General features: G+C 44.9%; 1 protein-coding gene across 50 annotated transcripts in view; it reads left to right on the forward strand.

Annotated features, from left to right (window-relative positions):
- LOC11175562 (AF4/FMR2 family member lilli) overlaps window positions 1–19,980 on the forward strand; it is a 208,326-nt gene that overhangs the window by 164,649 nt on the left and 23,697 nt on the right. For 20 of the 50 annotated variants that reach the window (XM_061649755.1, XM_061649742.1, XM_061649750.1 and 17 more), the window contains 4 exons: window positions 6,271–6,325; window positions 7,960–8,001; window positions 11,232–11,258; window positions 14,865–15,342. In XM_061649755.1, coding sequence (XP_061505739.1) covers window positions 6,271–6,325; window positions 7,960–8,001; window positions 11,232–11,258; window positions 14,865–15,342 — 602 coding nt within the window. Of the gene's footprint in view, window positions 1–6,270; window positions 6,326–7,959; window positions 8,002–11,231; window positions 11,259–11,548; window positions 11,808–14,864; window positions 15,343–19,980 lie in introns of all 50 variants that reach the window. The other 30 variants (XM_061649747.1, XM_061649753.1, XM_061649757.1 and 27 more) reach the window with 12 other exon arrangements.

A 19,980-nucleotide genomic window follows, 5' to 3' on the forward strand; every position in this document is an offset into this window, starting at 1 on the left:
AATTATACATCGATCGGCACACCCCCTCCAGCACGAAGCTTCAATTAAGTTACACAACTACGGAATTCCTGTGACGAGCCAGGCCGGCGGCGAAGAATTGCCCAGGGAGAGCGCCAGCAAGCAAACAGAGATTGTTTCACTTCATTCGGGATACAATTTTCAATCGAAGCCCAATCAGGATGAGTTGTCTTCAGGATCTTGGCCAGTCGGTGGGTGGGATTGGTAGAAAAGGAAGCGAACGACGGTGGTGGTTGGTGTTTTAGCTCTTTAGCTCAAGAAACCCCATTGATGGTGGTGAGAAATTAAGTTTTCCCAGAGGCTAACTTCCCATCTCGATTGGTGGCCGGCCCACTACCGTGCGGGCGCCTCCAGTGGAACGGCAAAAAGTGAGTGGGTTTTGCGAAGAAAGACGTTACTATTCAGAGAAAATTAATTTCTGGCATTTCATCTCGAAGTTGGCAGCAGTAGGTTGCGCTTTATCCTAGCACGGTGATGCTGGCGCTAGGGTAGGAAACGAATAGATTCTGGTCACGCTTCGGTGCTAGTTGTGAGTTTTCCTATCCGTGTCAGCTTGTGTATTCTTTTGATTTATGGCACTCGCACCGAGCAATCAAATATTGTTTTGAAATGGATTTTTTTTTTTTGTTAATGAAACTCTGATAGACTCCGCCGAGTTATGGTTCATGAATTGTGCTGATTAGTGATGTGCAGTGATTAGATACATAAATTTTGGTATATCAGAAGGTAACCATAATCCTTCCGATATCTTCAACCAGCAAATATACAATCACTATGCACTGTACTCGAGCTTGACATTAAGTAGAACGATACCGTTGTACCTTTCCGAAGTTTCGGTTGCATACACTTGCCAACAATGGCCATCAATACATCAGCTTAAATTTTCCCTCTACGCCACTAAAATAAATTCTTGTCGGTGCAACAACACCATTGTATTGCGCAAAATGGCAGGAATTCGTCGTTTTTTAGACTTCGTCTTCTCCATTTAACAAATCTTGAAACGAAAATACCAACCAAAAAAGATTCATTCGTGATCTATACCCTTACAGTGGTGTGTTTGAAGCTTCAATGCAACGAACGAACGGTCAAGGCGGAGATGCAAGGTGCTTGAATTGTATCCCTTACATATCCAACATCACTGTGTTTAGTGGAACACAAGACCCCAGAAAAAAAAGGGGAAAAAAGCATCAACCCAAGATTTATCGCTATCCAATAAATCTGGCAGCAGTGTGCACTGGGTATACACGTCCGAAAGAGCCCGTTTTTGCCTCATTCCCGATGAAAGTGCAACAGCAAACGAAAGAGAGGGGGTTCGTCGCTTAGTGGTACCTTTGTTTTTTTTTTCTTCTTTGCTTCACTTTTTCGTTCCCTGGCTGTGCGGATTGTGCTAATAAGCATTCTTTTCGCGGCTCGTTGGAGTGTGTGATTTGGTTTTAACCCTCGTTGCAAAGAAAAATGCCTTCTCTCTGCCTTTACGTGGTTTGCTAGCACCAATTGCACCAAGCAGCAGCAGCACTCGATACAGTGCAAAGAGGCTGGAGAAAAATGTTCAGTGCACGTACACTCTAAAAAAACACAGCTACATAAATTGACTCGCTGGCTGCTACAATACTAAATAACATGCCGGCTCTCCACATTGGTCGCGAGCAGCGCGCAACAATACAGTACAATGGGTCCAACAAGGGACACACAGTGCCTGCCAGTGTCCTTTTACCAGGAGTGGCACTTTGAAAGCTCCAGTTCCAGTTCTCCCTTACACGTGGCTCAGTTAAGTCTACCGAGACGCGATATACAGCCTCCTTTTTTTTTGTTCCCGAGCAGCAGAAATAAAAGAATAGACGCACAAAAAAAGTGAAAACTAGAACACTCAACATCCAACGAATGGGCAGCAGTGGGTATCGTGTGCGCACGTAGCAACGGTACAAAAGGCTGCCGGCTTCCTGCAAAAGAGGGAAGGTTACAAATCACCCCGTCAAAGCGAGGACCATCTTTTATCCGCGCTTCATTCGCTGCAAGCGAGCTGCTGAGTTCGATTTTTGTTGCAAGCTTTTTTCCCCCTTTTTTCCCACTTGTGCTCGAAATACAGCGACAAAGAGGATGGGAACGGACCAAAAACAAAAAACCAACCTACTTGCAAGCAGTTTTTGCTATCTCTTCCTGCTGTACAGTGTTGCCAACTGGTACGGTGTTGTATATTTGCTGCAAACCGTGCCTAATCCTACCGTTTATCTGCAAAGGTAGTTCTGCTGTGCAGCGATTGTAACGCTTTTTTCTCCTTTTTTTGCGTTCTGTTCATCCACTACAATACGGTTCGCCGGCGCTACTGGACAGTCGTGCGGATGCAAATCAGCAACATGAGCTTCCTGGGCAACATATTCAACCGTATATACCGGTGGTGGGTGTGTATTGCCGAACCGATGTTTATCGATTGGGATACAGTATGGATGCATGGCCTCGCAGTTCAATCTCATTCACTTCCCAGAAAGCCCCCTTTAAGAACCTTCCAAACATGTTTAGGAGCTTTTTCTCCATTTCAGGGAACTAACTTCACTTACTAGAAACGGTCGCACATCCGTCCCAAACGCCAACGATTGAACCTGCTACCTATTGTTCTCTTCCCTCGACGGCGAAATCGATTCCCAATCGCCAACACAAATCCATCGTTGATACAAATTCAAACAAACGGGAAGTAAAGCCCTCCTCCCACTTTGGGTGCAGCGTGACAACGTGGTGATTCGATTTTTATCTTCCTTTCCTCTCTTCTCTTCTCCTTTTTACCATCCCTCGGATTCTGATCCAATTGTTGCATATTTTATGCAATTGCACTGTGCGCGGCGCTCGCGCGTCACCTGCCAACTTCGTTCGGAAGCCAACTGTGCCGGAAAATCGGTGCAATTTTGCGCAACCAATCATGATGTGGTGGTGCATGGTGATTTTTAAACACAGCGTGCAAAATGCAAATTTGTACTCCGCTGGTACACATGGTGTGCCCCCAGCGCTTCTCGCGAGCCGCTTTGCGTGAACGCGGCGTGAAGAGCGGCACACGGGAGCAATGGTGGAAAAATTGAGTTTTCGCCGACTGGTTTTTCCTGTGATTTTCTGAGAAGGTTTTTCGTTCGTTTTAGACACGTTTTGCATATTACTTTTTTATTTGTGGTAGATTTGATTTTTTTTTTTCGTATTAAAATGAGGATTGGAATAGCGGAACATACAGCTGGGAGAAAAAAACCAAATAGCGTATGTTCGACCAGGGTTCAATAGATTTCCAATTTTAATTTATACATCGCTACCGTCAGGAGCGATAGATTCCGTTGCCGTTATTACAGGGTTTCCCACGATTTATTGGTCAGTTCCCATGATTTTTTGGTGCGTTCCCACGATTTTTTTGGTGCGTTCTCACGATTTTTTTGTCGTTGCTTAGAATTTTTTGGTCCAATTGTATTGATATCCAACCGGAAAATACCAATGAATTATGGGAACGAACCAAAAATCTATGGGATACGAGCAAAAATCGTGGGAACGCACCAAAAAATCATGGGAACTGATCAATAAATCGTGGGAAACCCTGTATTATGCCAAAACGCTCAGCATTAAACAGGAAAATCTGATTTATTGTCAACACTCTTGCTTTGTAGCTCAGAAAAATAAGAGTGTTTGTACTTCTTTAAAAATATTCGAAATAATTCTGATATTTTTATTAAAAAATTAAACCAAATTTTATCCTCATGCTACTAATAACTAACATCGAAACTTGTCCACTTCCTGGTTAACGTTTTGATTTTATTCATAATTGTGAACCGATCGCAATCTCCCACCGGTTTCGGTTTTCTCTCCACCTTTCTTGTTGTAACACAACTACTATTGGAAGCCAATTATAAAAATGTCGCTGTAAAAGCAAGCGGGTCAACAAGCAAACCCCATCCCCCCCCCCCCCCTGCTCCGTTACGATATGATGAAGAGGTAATCGATGCTGTGTGAGTGTATGTGTACACCAACCTGCCTCTCTGCCGTGCACAAACACGGGAAGCAGCACAGAAGGAAAAACCATTTAGAGCTCAGCTCACGGGAATAATTAAAAACGTGACGTGGAAAGATAATATAAAGACTAGCCAGCCGTCGTGCAGCGTGCAACAAAAAAAACACAGGGGGACATAAAAATCAAACGCAAACGAAGAAGGAAAAACAAAACCGTATCAGAGAACACAAGAGGAAGATAACCCACCGAACGCGACCGCAAATGGAAAAATGAACGAGTGACATTTAATTAAAAAATGATGCTAACTTCAGAAATGATGCCTTTGGCAGGAAAGCACATAACAGAATGGAAGTTTGCGAGTAGGGAAGGGATTGTTCCAGTTCGATCCGGGCCGGGTAGGATGCGAATGGACCCAACTTCACACTCGCACACACGGTGTCGTGTCCCAATGAAGTGGAAACCAAAAAAAAAAACCCCGGAAAACTATGACGACGGAACGAAAGAGTGAAAAAAATGGTAATTTCAATGTAGGCACCAAACCTCAGAAATGTGACACACTCTTGTTCGTTTGTGGCCTGCGTTTTTTTTTTTGTCGTGGAGAAAATGATTATATTGTTTAATGTCTTTTTCATCCCCCGCTTTTGCGCCCCAAATTTTGCACCAAACTGTCCACATTTGCAGCGAGCGTATGTTTTGAATTGGGGACACAATGGGAGACGAAATCAAGCATCGTGTCAACGGCTTTTGTTCGAGCTTTTCCTTTATAGCAGCGGAGAGTTTAGAGTTTTGCAACAGGATGTTGGGGGGGGAAGAAAAAAACAGCGACCATAACCTCTGCCCCCCCAGTGTGACATCACGAGTGATGACGGGGATGAAGTTATAATTTTCAATTTAATATGCTAATAGAGAGCCAAAGTTGTTCCGTCGCTTTTTTTTGCTTGCTTGAACCGCTTGCACAAACTGTTCACAGCGAGCCCGGAACATTGTACTATACGGCTGAAAATATAGCTTTCCACTACTGCCCGTGGTGGGGTTACCATTATCGTTTGCTCGATCGCTGCTCCCGATGGCACAGTACACAGAGCAACACAAGTTAATAAAACTAATTGTTACGAACGGTACCATCCATCCGTTCGAGCGGGAGCTATAAATATCTTAATTAATTTTTATCCAACAGATTTTTACCTGTTTTTTGTGCTGCGCCAAGCTGCACAATGAAAATGGCAACCAATTACAATCAAAACCACAGAAATCACCACCACCACCACTAGGGGCCTTGATTTTCGGAGCTTTCCGATTGCCGTGCGCCGCCATTTACGTTCACTTTATAATTATTGTTCCCTGTCGCTGGCTACTATCGCAATTACATGTCGTTTTTTATGTTTTTTTTCTGTTGTCAACCACCGCCCCACAATTAACTCTCCCCAACTTGGGCGAAATGGGTCCATAATTCAGACCACAGGACGGAGACACATTCCCGTAATGCGTTTCGTTCGCTGGCCTGCTGCAAAGCCATTTAAAGTGCAATAAACGGATCCGGCAGTAGGGCTTCGGCTGGCACCAATAACGCATAAATTATGCTGGACAGGCTTTAACGGACGACCCACCTACCACCCCTCCAATGTGCGTATAAGTGATCTTGTGCGTGAATAATTGCAATTGTGTGGTACCTTTTCGATAATGCTTTATCGCCCCAAACAATCGCCCCAAAAGTCGAGCCCAACTCGTATTACTTACCGGTTTTAACAGCTTCCGTGATGTGTTTTTGTGTTTAATTTCTGAACGTACTCGATCACGCATGGCTCGTCGCTGCTACTCGACGGTTTGAAATTTAGATGTACAAAGAGCGCCAGGTCCGCCCGGTCGTCGAATCGAGAGTTACAGTGTTTCATAACGCGCGTGTGTGTTAGCAAGTATCATTGTAAAAATATGTTGTTTTTTTCTTCATTTTCCTTTATTATTTTCACTCTTTATCTTCTCACTCACACACACACACATACACACTTTAAAATCCACTTGAATGCATTTAATTGTTATATATTTTTTTCTTTTTTCCTCTCCGGAATTTACCCAAATTCTAAACCAACAACAACAACCACAAACACAATACCGCAAAATAAATTCACACAAACCGTGAACAAATACACTCAAAAACCACACACACACACACAAATACACGCCAACACCCACAACAAACAACAAATGTGCATCCCCCTTGCGCGCGCGCCCGCCCGCCCGCCCGCCCGCCCGTGTGTGTAATGCTGTTAAAACTGTAGGTCAATAATGCAACCGCACGAGTTCAAAGTAAAAAAGCTCCTGCTGTATCAAGCGGTAAGTTGTTTAACCATTACTTTCCTTCCTATATCCTTGCCCCACTTTCTACTTTCGCCTTCTTTCTCTCTCTCTCTCTCTCTCTTTCTCTCTCTCTCTTTCTCTCTCTCTTTCACTCACTCTGTATTCATATCCTCGTATTGAATTCGTAATTATTTATAGTATCCTAAGCGTGGTTTGTACCATCACGCAACCGCCTTTTTGTAGTTCGTTTTTGGGTTTTACTGTTCTTGTGTGGTTTCTTTGTGCATTTATGTTTTCCAATTTTGTTTTGTCACTTTTCATTTCCATATATAGAGGCACAAGCAAGTGCATCGATCTTGTCTTTCTTCTCTATTTTTTCTCCCGGTTTTCCCCCCCCCCTAACACTCGTGTGCATGCCTGTTTAGTACTTTGTCTTTGATCTTCTAGCTAACTCTTGTCGGTTTTGTTAGTTTGATGAACATGTTTATTGAAGCAATTAGGCACCAACTTTAACTCTAAGTATAATGTTCTATTTGTTTTTCCTGCGAGCTGGTTTTTTTTTTGGTAAAGTAGTGGATAGAATAATGTTTCCGATGGTTATAAAGATTTGTTTAAAGAAATTATAAACTAAGACTGTTTCTTGGACCAGTTTTGTTAGTTTCTGTCAAAATTCGTCGAAAAAATACTAAATTTCTAAATGACATCCTCTTTCATTTTTTCCCCTTTTTGTTCATTTTGTGCCTTCTGAGGGTTTTTTTTTGGTTTTCACTTATTCATTCACATATTGTGTAACTGTTTAAAAAAAAAAATCACCGGACAGCTGCTGATTACTGCACACCAAAGTGTGTTATCCATTCTACTACAGCTACCTTATCTTATCAAACTACCTTCATCATCTCTGTACCTATATTCCACCAGTATTCCTCCCGAATGTTACCGTATTTACACGGAAAGGTTAAAATGAAACGCATTTACTCACTTCACGTTTTCTTTCTCTTTTTTTCTCTCCTTTTTCTTCTTCTCTTTTTCACACAAATTGTTTTAAATGGTGTACCTTTTTGAAACCTCCAAACTTATCGTTTCCCAACTGTGCCCTCCAAATGCGATTGGCATTTGATGCCGTTGTCCCCGTGTGGGCACAAAAAAAAACAAAACAAAAATGCAATTAAAAATAAAATGCGGCCCCGTTCAATAAACGTCAATTTCATGGTAAAATGTTGTATCAATCAACCTTCCCACACACTTTGCATGCAAATGGGCGGGGGCGGTGGTTTATCGTGTTGCATTTCGGACGATATTTCTCTTTGAAATGTGATACCTGCTCTGGTTATTGGTATCATTTTGTTATATTGGTAAAATTAAAAATAATAACCCTACACCACCCACCCACCCCCATATTGCGTGTTGTTTTTTTTTTTTTGCAAATGGGACACTTGTGAAACGATACGAAAATCGAAAATCGAAAACCAAAATTTAAAAAATATCACTTACAACTCAACAACTACAACTGCAACAACAACAACAACAACAACCCAATCCTCCATACATGTGCAACTTACCTACTCACGGCGCAACACACGCACAAAACCGCGCACATGTACGTATGTGTGTGTGTGTGTGTGTGGGGGTTTATGTTTTCATATTGATATGATGCGTGTGTGTGCGTACAGTGTTTCTGACGAAACAAGGCGCCGTCTCGGCCCCGTCACTGGGTGAGCAAAACCTTCCATTAAATACTACTACCTTCGCCATACCCTTTGTCCCTCTCTCTCGCTCGCTCTCTCTCTATTTAGCCATATTTAGTCAGTGCCCGGAATGTATGCAATAATGCACCTGTCGCTCGCAGTTACCCTGGAGTTTTAGAATTTCTCATAATTTCCCATAAACGTCATCCAAAACGCTTTGTATTGTACGCTTTTTGCATGCAGTTTGTAGTAGCTCTTGTTTATCCACTCGCCCGATAAGAGAAGCTGTGCCAGTAGACGGCGTCATACGATTTATCTGTGTTGTATCGATGTGTTAGTGTCGTATCATTACAATGCACACATTTCGAAATTTGAAAAGGAGAGCATTGTGAATGTTTTGCACAGTTTTGAAGCTATCCAAAAGCTTATTACAGTATTAAAAGCACTTGCGTTCAAATTATTAGCCTGGGTGAGGATGTGTTTGTAAATTGTTCTCTCACTTTCCCTTGCTTTCACTTTTGCATGCCAAATGTTGTAGATAACGTTTTGTTTTGCCTTGAACACAGCTCTTGTGGAATGAAACTCGTGGAGAGCAATATTCCTTCAATGGGGCACGTTTCAGCTCTAGCACCCGGCTTTCCTTCCACGTGTACTGTTCGCTCGCTAAGGATAGTGAAGAGGCTTATTTTTCCTTTGCCTCCGTTAGCGCTTAGATGTCGCTGCGAGGCACAGCTGCTGTCGATAGTCGTTTCCTTCTGCTGTATAATGGCTATAGGCAGCAGCAGTGTGCTTACGATGTCTCTGCACAGTGCGCTCCGTCATGAATTCCACCATACCAAGCTAAAATAGCTGACACACACACTCATACAGACACACAGACACCGGTTGGCTTTAATCAATTGATCGCTATCAATCAACCGACGCTTTGTCGACTTCACGACCGCTCGGTACAGGGCACACAGAAGGAGCCATCCGGTCGGATGGCCCATTCAGCACCATCACGTGATTATCAAAGGCTGCTTGCTTGCTTCAAGGAACAGCACGCGTTGCAGCTGGATTGCTTTTCAACGCTTTTTCATTGGCTAGAAATACCAAAGCAAAGCATCGTTCGTTTGTTTCTTTTTTGTGTGTCGTGAAAGTGATGGCAATTTTATGGCGGTTGACACGCGACAGAAACGATCATCGTTTACTATAATGCTAAACACGCGGACGACATCTATCTCCATTTTTGCCCCTTGCCCAATCTTTAACGCCCCTTTCACTCCCTATTCATGGTGCTTTTTTTGAATGGGTGTGCCTGTGTGTGTGTGTGTGTGTGTGTGTTTGTCTTTTTCAGTCCAAACCGGTATGCTTTTTGCTCGATCTGTACCGGGTTTTCCTAGAAGAGAATAGTGCACAGATGTTGTTTTTTTCCTTACAACAGTGAAGCGATTTTCGGCACGAAAAGCGTGCTTTAAAGTTTAGCGCTGTCGACGTGTGCTAACGTGCTTGGCCTGGTGGAAAGGGGAACACAGATTGTCCTTTCGGTGGAGTTCACGTGCTTTGATTGATTCAATTAACAACCCTGCTTGTTTGGTGTGACTTTGCATTTCGCTTTCGCTTAGTTTGGGAGAGTTGAAACGTTGATTCTTTTCGATTTAAATCAAGCTGTTAAGGCCGGGGTACATTGTCCGTACTCGCTAGTGTAATTTCGATTTTCACTAGCGCATCTGGCGGCGGCTGACCGAAGCGTTTTGCCAAATAATTTGGAGCCGCTTCAGAAAATACGTTATTTTGCCATGTGTTTTACTTAAACTGGACTGGAAATGCTTTGTAATTGATGTATAAATATGTAGTGCAAGTATTTCAGCCATTTTCGCATCGAAAACCGATGAAAATAGTACATTATTTTGAGATACCGCACGACCATTCCATTGATGACCAAAACAAGCTTCCACCAGCCGCCGCCAGATGCGCTATTGAAAATTGAAATTACACTAGCGAGTGCGGACAATGTCTCCCGGTCTTTACAAGCTGCTATTCAAGGTTATGGTTGAGAAAAAGCTTACCGGGGTTTCCAGGGGTTCTCATAGGGTTGTGGGACACTTCCTTGACTCTTTCTTGTAGGAAGTGAACTTCATATATTGGAAATTGGACTGTCCTATTGGATTTGTCCAAGAAGGGTGCTATAGAGTCCAATTCCCATTACATTAAGTTCATTTCGTATAAGAAAGAGTCAATAATGTGTCCCACAGCTATGAGCACTCCTGAAAAACCCTGTAAGTTCTGGTTAAAAAAAGTCCTTGATTTTAAATGTTTCTTTCAATTTAGAAGTAGAGTAGTGCAATTTGTTTCATTTTTCAAACCAGCCTTGATGTCGTAGGAAGAACTAAATTTTGGTCTCTTCAATCTGTAGGTTTTTTTTAAAGTAAATTAAGCAATATAAACACCTTAGAAAGCAGCGCAGTGTAATGTAGCTATTACACATGCTAGCCTGTGCTTTAAATACGTTTCCTCCAGCATTCACTAACGCTTAACTGCTGCAGCATGTTCTCACGCGCGCCTTCTTGTGTTTTGATCGTCCATTTCTCGATGCGATTCAACCGATGATTCGCATTCCGGATTGCCTGTTATCCTTTTATCTCCGTTACCTGTAAACTGACAATCTAAATCCTTACCACCGGAAGAGAATATCCTACCTCCCTCCTCATCGCTTCATAGCACATCGCCCTAGCCGTTTGTTGAAAGTATTCCATCCATTAAAAGTGGTAATCCTTTTCATCAATCAAATTCCGACCTTCCTACGCACCAATCCCTCCTAAGCCTCCACCGCCGGGGTTTTCTTCGCTCGAAACAACAAACACATTCATCAACCACCCAACCACCCTCCACCCTGCTGCCTCCTCCCTTCGTCACCTCCGGCCCTCCACGCCCTTAATTTGTCTCTGTGTATATGATGTCACATTCTCCTTTTATTGTAATTTGCGATCCATATCGCTTAGCTGTGTAATGATAATAATACCATGAATGATAAATTGCGAAACTAACGTACGATACCGTGTACGCGTTTTTCACATCTCTTTCTGTCTCTCTCTCCCTCTCTTCTCTTTCTCTTCCCTTACCTTTGTGTTGTGTCACGTGGCACAATGTGCAACAAACAACAAATGTGACGTCAAACGTACGGAACATAATATAACGGATCACAACGCGCTGCAAATCCAATTACCCTCGGCCGTCTTGGAATGGTGCTTCATTCATGGGAAACTATCTCCCCGTAGCAGCCGTCTGCGTCCCGTGGCCCGAAGGTAAGGTTCGATTGTGTGTTTTTGTTGATGGCTTTTTGATTTCATCTCTGATCATTCATTAGTTTTGGACCATTTTACCCCTAGCTAGGTTTACTAATAAGCACTTAAAGCATAATTTCACCTACAACTACACACACCGTGCCACGTATCTCGATGAAGATACGTCCAATCACACGCGTGTTGATTACCGTACAATTAGCAGAAAAACCCCCATTTTCCATTCCCCTATATACATATTCTCTCCTCATTTTAAATCACCTGGCTGCCTTTTGCGGAAAAAAAATAAACAGGATACCGGCTGCCACTGGCAACGTGGCCATGGTTAGGGGCGGCCACCGCCGCCACCACCGTCGGTGCAACGCCCACAGCAGCACTGGCTGCCGCAACGCCCACGGCAGCAGCCGCCGCCGCAGCCGCAGCAGCCGCAGCGGCGTCCGCGAACCCGGCCGGTGCGGCCGCAGCCGCCGCCGCCGCCAACCAGCTGCCCACCGCCACGTCCCCGATACTGATTGCGGCCGCACAGCGTGCCGCGGCGGCCCAGAGAAGAAGGTCGGTATGCTTTGTTCGTCGTCATCGTCGGTCGTCATCGTCGTGTATGTTACAAGTGCTGCCCTGGCCCATCGACCACTCGAGCAGAAATATGCTGCCTTTGGAAAAGTACCGAGATCCCCTTCCCTCATTCTGCATCCCCTGTTGCGAACCGACCCCTATTTAGCTTATTTGCTGGAGCACATTTTTCTTTTTGTCATTCAATTTTCCTAATGTGTCGAACGCGGGAGCACAATTGTTGCGGGCTGTGTGTGTGTGTGCATTGTACTCCTAGGAATGGGAGACATTTCTACTCGAAAGGGGATTTATTCGTTCGTGGAATTCATTGTACAAAACCCGACCAGCAGCACCAACCCACCAATGTCAAAACCGCAAACCGCTTTGACCAGCTCTGTGTACCCTTTGCGCACCCAAGAAAGGATGAGTGGGCAACAGTCGTTTCTTTAAAAAGGTTTAAGTAGCGTTCGCGCAAGAATTGCGTCTCTTCTATGGGCAAGTGGTTTATAAGCTCGCTTTTACTCGCGACGGCCACAAAGAGCCGAGACGCGTTGTGTGTCCTATTGTTGTTTGTACTGCTTCTGCCAAGCACGCAAAGACGCTTTGTAAGCCGTTTACTCGCCTTTACGCTTTAGCTCAAGCGTCTTTCGACCGACTGCGAACAATAGAACGTGAATGTGAATGTGTGTGTGTGTGTGTGTGTGTGTGTGTGTGTGTTAAACAAGCTGTGAACACACATTCGCCCAACTGCCTTTTATTGTTGGTGAAAGTTTTAATTGTAAACGTCGCTTCGTGCTACCTCTCCACGCCGGCCATAAATAACTCAATTTGCACTTCCTTTCTTCAGACGGGAAACACTCAATGCTTGGCGATAACAAAAAAAAATAATTAAGATGCCCCAACATTACCATACATCTACGGCCATACGGCCCGTCGTCGCCTCGTGTGGTAATTATTTGCCCGGCTTTTAATGAAGCACCAGGCGTCTCCATCGACCGAAAAAAAGGCCTTCTTCTAAATTAGCTCCCTTAATCCGGTCACAACCGTAAGAGCGAGCCACTCCAGCCGCTCGTTCTAATTATTTCTTCCCGATCGGCAACATCAAACAATCATAAACCATCGCCTCCTACATTAATTGGGGTTGGTGGGGGTCCGTTCGGAATGGCGAGTTCGCCGTTTCCGCCAGCCAGCGGACACATTTAAATTACTTTGTCCAATTTCATTAAAACAGATTCTCGCCGATGAGCAGGCGGCTTTACGCGTGTGCTTGTCGAAGTTGTCCCCCCCCCCCCCCCGTGCGTCCTGAATTTTTAATAACATTTCTAATAAGTCGTGCAAAATCTTTAAATTACTCACGCTTCGCCGGGTTCCGTTTTTTGCTTTGGTTCGTTTGCGTCATCCCGACGTCGACGACCGCGGTACAGGAAAGCAATGTGCAAACGTAGACCCCGAATTGGTAGAACACCCAAAAACGCGCCGATGGTGACTTGGATGGGGCAAGTCACCGGGGAAATCCACGCCGTAAACAAACGCTTAAAAAGCTTAGCCATAACTTTTCGGACAGGAAAAGTAAATCCTCTTTTCGCGGCCGGTACTTTCCATCGCTTTCCATTTTCGGCTGTACTTTTTTGGAGAGGCAAGGAAAGTTCCTATTACGAGGGGGCCAGCGTGCCGAAGCTTTGATAATGCCAATCTTCCTGGCAAACCTTGTTCAATGGCTGGCGCGTCCGCGGAGGTTAAGCTTACCTGGGGGAATGAATGAACCGGGGCAACCGGGGGTTTTAGGGCTGTTTATGTTTTCAACCGCTCGCTCTTTGCTGCCTGAAAGTCGTTACTCTTCGCAAGGATGCCTTCACGTGAGGCAGCAAATCATTCGGCTGCTGCGCCATTGGTGCGTACAACGCACGCGCTCGCCGCTCCTGCCCCACAAAACGAGTTCGAGTAAGCCGCAAGCAAAGCAAGCGTTGAAAACCTTCATCAGCCGAATTATCCCACTGCAGTAAAAGTTATTCAATTTTCGCATTCACTGGTTGCACATTATTACATCGTTCGCGTTTGGCGTGGTTTCTTCCGGGCGTTTCGGTGCAATTTGTTTGCTGTTCAGCAGGGATTTTCCAATTTTAGACAAATCAATTTGTTACACTCGAAACTTCTTAATTCAAACTTTGTCAGAATGGTTTACTTTTGAACACGATTTGAAGTTCTACACAAAAACACCTCACCTCACCATCCCTAATTACCCTTTTTACAGGATCGAAACACTAACGCATGCTTACAGATACCCCTAACTACACCTAACAGGGTTTCCCACGATTTATTGGTAGGTTGCTATAAATTTTTGGTGGGTTTCCATATTTATTTGGTGCGTTCCCACAATTTTTGGGCCTTTTCCCAGAATTTTTTGGTCCAATTGTATTGCTATCCAATTGGAAAATACCAATACATTATGGGAACGAACCCAAAATCTATGGAATACGATCAAAAAATCGTTGGAACGCACCAAAAAATCATAGGAACTGAGCAATAAATCGTGGGAAACCCTGTATTGTTAATAATTCCCATTGAAATAAAACAAACAGGAGGCCATATAATAGGAACATCATACACATCAACTGTAAAATCCTATTTTGCTTTAAAAATTCATATTAAATAACATGTTTGATTCACTATTTTCCACCTTCTGAGCCATGCCTCACCTATCTCCATTAACACGCTTCTTATGTTCTTTTACTCTTTTTTCTTCTTTTCGTTTCATATTTGTCCTAACCAACACGCACCATTCCAACCCAACAACCAACTACAACTACTACAACTACAATTCCACACACTCACACGCCAACATGAACATCAAACGAACATCACCATCATCATCATCATCCTGATCTACAATCGCCAACGACCTTTTCTCCTGCTCCTGCTTTACACTTTGCATGCTTTGTAATGGCCGACCTACACGCCGAAAACGCCTTATCGTGGCTCAACTTACAACATTCGATCGTTACGGTGGCTTTTGGTTCGGGAACATACCTTCACACACATACACACCGCCCCATCCAACAGCAGGCATACCGGCCCATCCCGCACTGCTCCATCATCAGGCGCTCGCGCAGCATCTTTCGCATCACACACTGTCCCTACCGCACCATCTCCACCACCAGCAACAGCAGCAGCAGCAACAGCAGCGACATCCGGCGCTTGCCCTTCATCTACCTCACCAAGGAGCGCCCCAGCTGACGCCCCACCCGATGGCATCGGTGATCGCCGGGCTGGCCAGAAACGCGGCAACCCCGGCGAGACATCCATCGCTCGCCAACCTGCCCGGGCTGGCGAACGGTACGAACGCACCCGGTTCTACCGGTAGTGGGGGAGCCACGAGCGCAACCGGAAACCCCAGCGCTGCTGGTGCTGGTGCTGGTGGTGCTGCGGCTACCGGAAACATAGGTCCAGCCGGATTGCTTTCCAGCCACCCGGCAGCAGGAGCAGCAGCAGCAGCAACGTACGCCCAGCTGAATGGTGCCGCTGCCGCCGCCTACCAGTCGTAAGTAGCGCCGTACGCGTTAATAGCATCCTTATCAACCCGGCAAGAGCAAGTCCCAAGTGACCGGAAGAAGAAAAAAAAAAACAATACGGCAATGATACTGGGGCGGAAATGTAGCGTAGCGATATTATCGGATTATTTGCACCCGAAAAGGTTCCAGTGAGGAAGAATCCTTTTGTTTTGATCCTCTGGATGACTTTTCCTTTGCCTGGGGGTTGGGTTTTAACCGTCGTGTCATGATTATCTTCATCCCCCCCCCCCTTTCCCAGAAGGAAACATAGCACAATGGGCATTATAATTTAAAGCAAAATATTACACCCCCCATGAATGTTGTTACCACCGTGAAGGGAAAGGTGAAGCTTAAAAGGGTTCACCTTTCTTGTATGGTGGAAAATTAACGCACCTTATGAACCTCCCCCCCCCCCCCCCCATCCACCGCAGGAGCGAATGCTGGTAGCATATTATTTTACCATTTTTTCTGGGAAACTCCTTCCACAATTTTCCCGCTTTTCAAAAGGTGTGAAAAAAGGGGATTTTAACGAAGGCGAAGCTGCTTTGTGTGGTCAAACTTTTTGCCTTTACGGGTCATTTTCCGCTCATTGAAGGTGATCGGGGGAGGGAAACTTTTCCGATTATTATTCCGGAAAATAGTGGAAATTTGGATAGAAAAATCTCATTTTACATAATGATTACAAAAAACAAAAGTACAAAACGTACCGAACGAGTTAAAATGTTTTTTTCTTCTCCGATTTGTAGTTCGGTTACCCAGTTTAATCTGCTCGCTTGCACACAAAACTTTGCACTTTGCAAGCGATAAAGTCAACGTGACAGTGGTGTTCAGCACGATTGAGTATTTTTTTAGGTGTAGCAATTTGCAAAACTTTCCGCCCGTTTTGCTACGCTAAAATCAGCGGAAGGTAAGCGGAGAAACGCTTCAACCGCGTGGCCAGGAGTTTATGCCGGATCGTTAGCTCGAATGAAACTCGATAAACATCCCGGCTTGGATCGAGGAATGAATGAGAACAGCAACGAGCGAAATAAAAAAAAAAGAAAACGCTCCACTTAAAAATGCTCATGCCCAATGAATGGCACAACAACAAGCAATGGAATGAGAGAAGGAAAGGGAGGAAATTAAAAACACAAACTTCTTCCACTGTGCCACAGCGCTGATGCTGTGGTACCCAACACTAACCACACACACACACACATAGTGTTGGGTTTCTCATCTCGCGGTAAAAGTCGAGTCGACCAATGCGAGCTCGCAAGCACTCGCTTGTATGTTTTATTGTTTAATTTTACTCTCCTTTCGCCAATGCTTAATTACATTTGTTTGGGGCATATTGGGAGGGCTTTGGTGGGTACGCAAGACCCATGTCCCCGGTGTACGGTTATCTCCACGCGTACCACGATGCTGACTGTGGAGAAGACCGCTAACTGTGTGTAAAAATGAATTAACAATCGTTTCGTGCCAAAAAATTAAACAGAACTACTACTACTACTACTACTACTACTACTACTACTTCTCCCCGTAAAAGCTTAACGTGGTCCTTCCCACACCTAGCAACGGTACAAGCGGTAAGCGGGTACAACAAAATATTAAACTGCAAAAGCTGCAAAATTAATCTAACTCACTCGTTTTCCACTCCGGTGCACTCGCTATCCGTTGTCGGAAAAATTAGTGCTCTCTGCAACAAAAAAATAGAAAGCGACAACAAAAAAGGCACAAAAAGCTGAGCTCCCCCTGCTCTGTGTGTTGCTTTTTAGTAATGTTTTCACACACACACACACACACACACATGGAAAAAAGAGCAGAGAAACAACGCAAACGCAGCGGAACCACGAGTCAGCACGATCAAATTAATATTTATATACGTGTTGCAATGCTAAATGTTTAATTTTCAGTTCCGCTTGGAATGGGTTCTTGCTTTCTTTTTTTGTGTGTGAGTTTGTTGCTGTCTCACCCTCTTCAAATGTCGGTTGTAGTACTAAACTAACAGAACTGGTGGGGTAAGCACGTACATATGTACTGTGTTTTTGGGGGTGTAAATGCAACTACAAATGTTCCGCTCGGCACTGGAATGGAGACCTTTTTCCCTTCCCTTAAACAACCATTTGCCGTAAATAAATAGGATGCGCTGGAAAAGCGATTGAAAATAGGAACCAAAAGTAAGAAAATAAAAGCACAAATACACAGATTTGCTTGTTGTTATTGTTGATGGGAGGGTGCAAAAAAACCCTCCACCTAACGAAACGATAATCGCAACTAAATCGACCTCAGATGACGCATTGGAATGTGTTCGGCCCGCCGCCGCCCAACCCGGTGTCACAGTCATATTTGCCCATTTTCTTTCGCGTCGTCTCCACCACCGCCAATGCTTTACGGTGTAATATTCACAACTCACCCGAGCGTGCCGGAAATGATCGTGTTTCCCATGTCGACTCTTGTCCTCATCCCCATGGTTTTCTTTTTGTGTAGCAATTAATTTTGGGTTTCCCTTTTTCGTTCGGGGCTATCTGTCCAGGAAGATCCTCGAAAATTGGAATCGGATAATCACCGCAAACCCCACCGTTGGTCGTTAGGTACAAGCAATGTTTTGCCCACCTTGTCACCCTTTTAATGGTGGCGGTGTAATAGAGGAGCGGACTGCTGGGGAAAGAGAGCGGAAGATTATGAAACTCAACGAACCGTGCGCTTTTATATTTACGGTGCTTCGTTTCGATATCAAAGAAAAATAACAGTAAGGCAGAGCAAATCTGTGTGCAGCGGAAAGGCGGCGCGAAGAACAACTTTGCCTTTGTGCAGAGCACGATTTGTTCCTGTTCTGGTCTGCCGGAAGCTGCTGGCAAAAAAAATGTACAATACTTTTTTCTTGCCTGTTTGCTTGTTTGTTGCCTGTTTGCTGCTAGAAGCGTTTTATTTTACACTAGTCCGCAACTGCTTTCATGTGTACAAACAAGTGATGGGAATAATAAAGATTTCGTCAGAATCGATTCCGGATAGTACGTCCTGAATCAGTTTCCGGAATCGATTCCGGAATCGGCTCAGGAATTGGTTCCGCAATCGGCTCCGGCATCGGAATTGGCTCCGTAATCGGAATCGGCTCCGGAATCAGAATCGGGGCCGGAATCAGAATCAGTTCCGGAATCGGAATCAGCTCCGGAATTGGCTCCGGAATCAAAATCGGCTCCGGAATCGGATTTGGCTCCGGAATCAGAATGGGCTTCGAAACGGAGTCGGTTTCGGCATCTTCATAGGAATATTCGTTTGGGTCCAATGATGCTACATGTTGATAGCGGCAAAGAATCAAAATTTACTTGTAAATCATCTATTCACATGGAGATTCCCGGACTTATTGCGCTTCCCGCACTTCTTATTGCAATTCAAAAACTAATTCTTATTCCGGACCTAACTCCAATTCTGGAGTCCAGCCTGATTCCGTTACCGGAACAAATTGCGATTCCCAGGTGAAATTCTGATTCCGGAGACGATTCTGGTTCCGAAATCGATTCTGGAGCCGAATCCGGATTCGGCTCCGGCACCAACTCTGGAATCGGCTCCGGATTCAACTCCGAAATCGGTTCCGGAACCAACTCCGGAATCGGCTCCGGATTCAACTCCGAAATCGGTTCCGGAACCAACTCCAGAATCGGCTCCGGAATCGACTCCGGAATCAGAATCAGCTCCGGAATTGATTCCGAACACGGAATCGGAACCAGGTAGGTCCGATTCCGAGCTCCCACCACTAGTACAAACATCTGTTTTTCGTATTACGTATCAAACCGTTGCTGATTGACGGCCCGTCCTTTCTAAGCGCTGAAAATTCATTAAACAGCGCATTTAAAATGCATAACCACAAGATCAGTCAAAAAAACGGAACAACCCAACAAACCGCAGTCAACGAATATGAGACGGGAAAAGGTTTGGGGTTTGACTTGGTTGCACACAAGCGTTGCAGTGGTTCCACTGTTTGACCACTGCCAGCAACAGCAGATCGAAATTGGCCAGTATAATGCTAGCAGGGCGTCCACTTGGCTGGCTAGTTGTGCCCGCAAAACTGTGTCTGCCCAAAAACTCTTGCATAGAACTCCCCCCACCGGCGCCGCCGCAACTGTGGCGAGTTTAAAAACTGTACAACCTACCTACCAACAATACACTCCTCAAACGAATAGAAAGGGGCACACAGATCGGGATTGCACCGAACAAGGGTAGAAGAGTTGTGGGATGGGGGAAAGTTTCTTTATTTCCCACAACACACACACACAACACACACACAACGCACAACGCGCTTTCCTCCCCCCAAAAGGATTGTATTCCTCAAGGCAAGCTACTTTTTCGACTGTGAAATAGAGAGTGAGAGAGCGAGACGCATCGTATCGAAATAATTGTGCGAGACCACCCCCCTGGAAAGAACAACGATAAAGCTCTTCTACGTTGCGGTTGTGAATGTGGACGATGTGGAGAGAAAATGGTCAAGTGGTGGTCCCGTGGCGCGCACAAACGCCCAGCAGGAGGTTGTGGAAAAGTGACAGACTTTTTGGGCAGAACAAACTTCGTTGGGACGCATTGGTGTGCTCACATCCTCACCATTCCTCACCGGTACACGGAGGAGCAGACCGGTTCCGGTGGGCTTGGTCTGG

The sequence above is a fragment of the Anopheles gambiae genome, chromosome 2, assembly GCF_943734735.2.
Source record: "Anopheles gambiae chromosome 2, idAnoGambNW_F1_1, whole genome shotgun sequence".
Classification (NCBI taxonomy): domain Eukaryota; kingdom Metazoa; phylum Arthropoda; class Insecta; order Diptera; family Culicidae; genus Anopheles; species Anopheles gambiae.